Genomic DNA, 490 nt, shown 5'->3' with positions numbered 1-490 from the left:
AGCTTTATTATTATTAATTTTGTTTTTCTGGTTTGGTTTTCAGGTCGCTGCATGTTAAGAGAGTGCCTAGTGCTGACGGGTTCCCTCTTTTTACCTTTCAGCTGTTCCTGATCCGCCACATCGCACTGAATGAACAGAGTCCTCTGAGGCTCAAACTGCTCGTCCAGGGAGGCTTTGCTCTCCTCCCCTGCCTCTCCGTTGCGATCCACCAGCGCTACCTATGCGGGAGGACAGAAGAGGTGGCGGTGGGGCGGCAGGGATGGAGGGGCAGGGGCAGCTGATGAGATCCAGGGGGGGAGGAGAAGGGCACCTCCGCGGGGAGGGCAGCACTTGCTCGGGGCACCACCTGCAGGGGAGAGGACTGGGCGCAGGGGAGCGGCTCACTCCCCTCCTCAGCCAGCAAGGGGGAGCGCGGAGCGGCGCTGGCGAGCCAAGCGAGCACCCCTGCTGGGGTGCAGGGCGCTCCCTCCCCCCTGGGTGCCGGACTGAC

At 62.4% G+C, this 490-nt stretch overlaps 1 protein-coding gene across 1 annotated transcript in view; it reads right to left on the bottom strand.

Annotated features, from left to right (window-relative positions):
* HPGD (15-hydroxyprostaglandin dehydrogenase) overlaps window positions 1-490 on the bottom strand; it is a 60,688-nt gene that overhangs the window by 40,111 nt on the left and 20,087 nt on the right. The window contains exon 3 of the mRNA XM_025202409.1: window positions 95-218. Coding sequence (XP_025058194.1) covers window positions 95-218 — 124 coding nt within the window. The remainder of the gene's footprint in view (window positions 1-94; window positions 219-490) is intronic.

This window comes from Alligator sinensis, unplaced genomic scaffold (assembly GCF_000455745.1).
Source record: "Alligator sinensis unplaced genomic scaffold, ASM45574v1 scaffold211_1, whole genome shotgun sequence".
NCBI lineage: Eukaryota > Metazoa > Chordata > Crocodylia > Alligatoridae > Alligator > Alligator sinensis.
The sequence above is the reverse complement of the archived record's forward strand: the minus strand, read 5'-3'. Positions and strand labels throughout refer to the sequence as shown.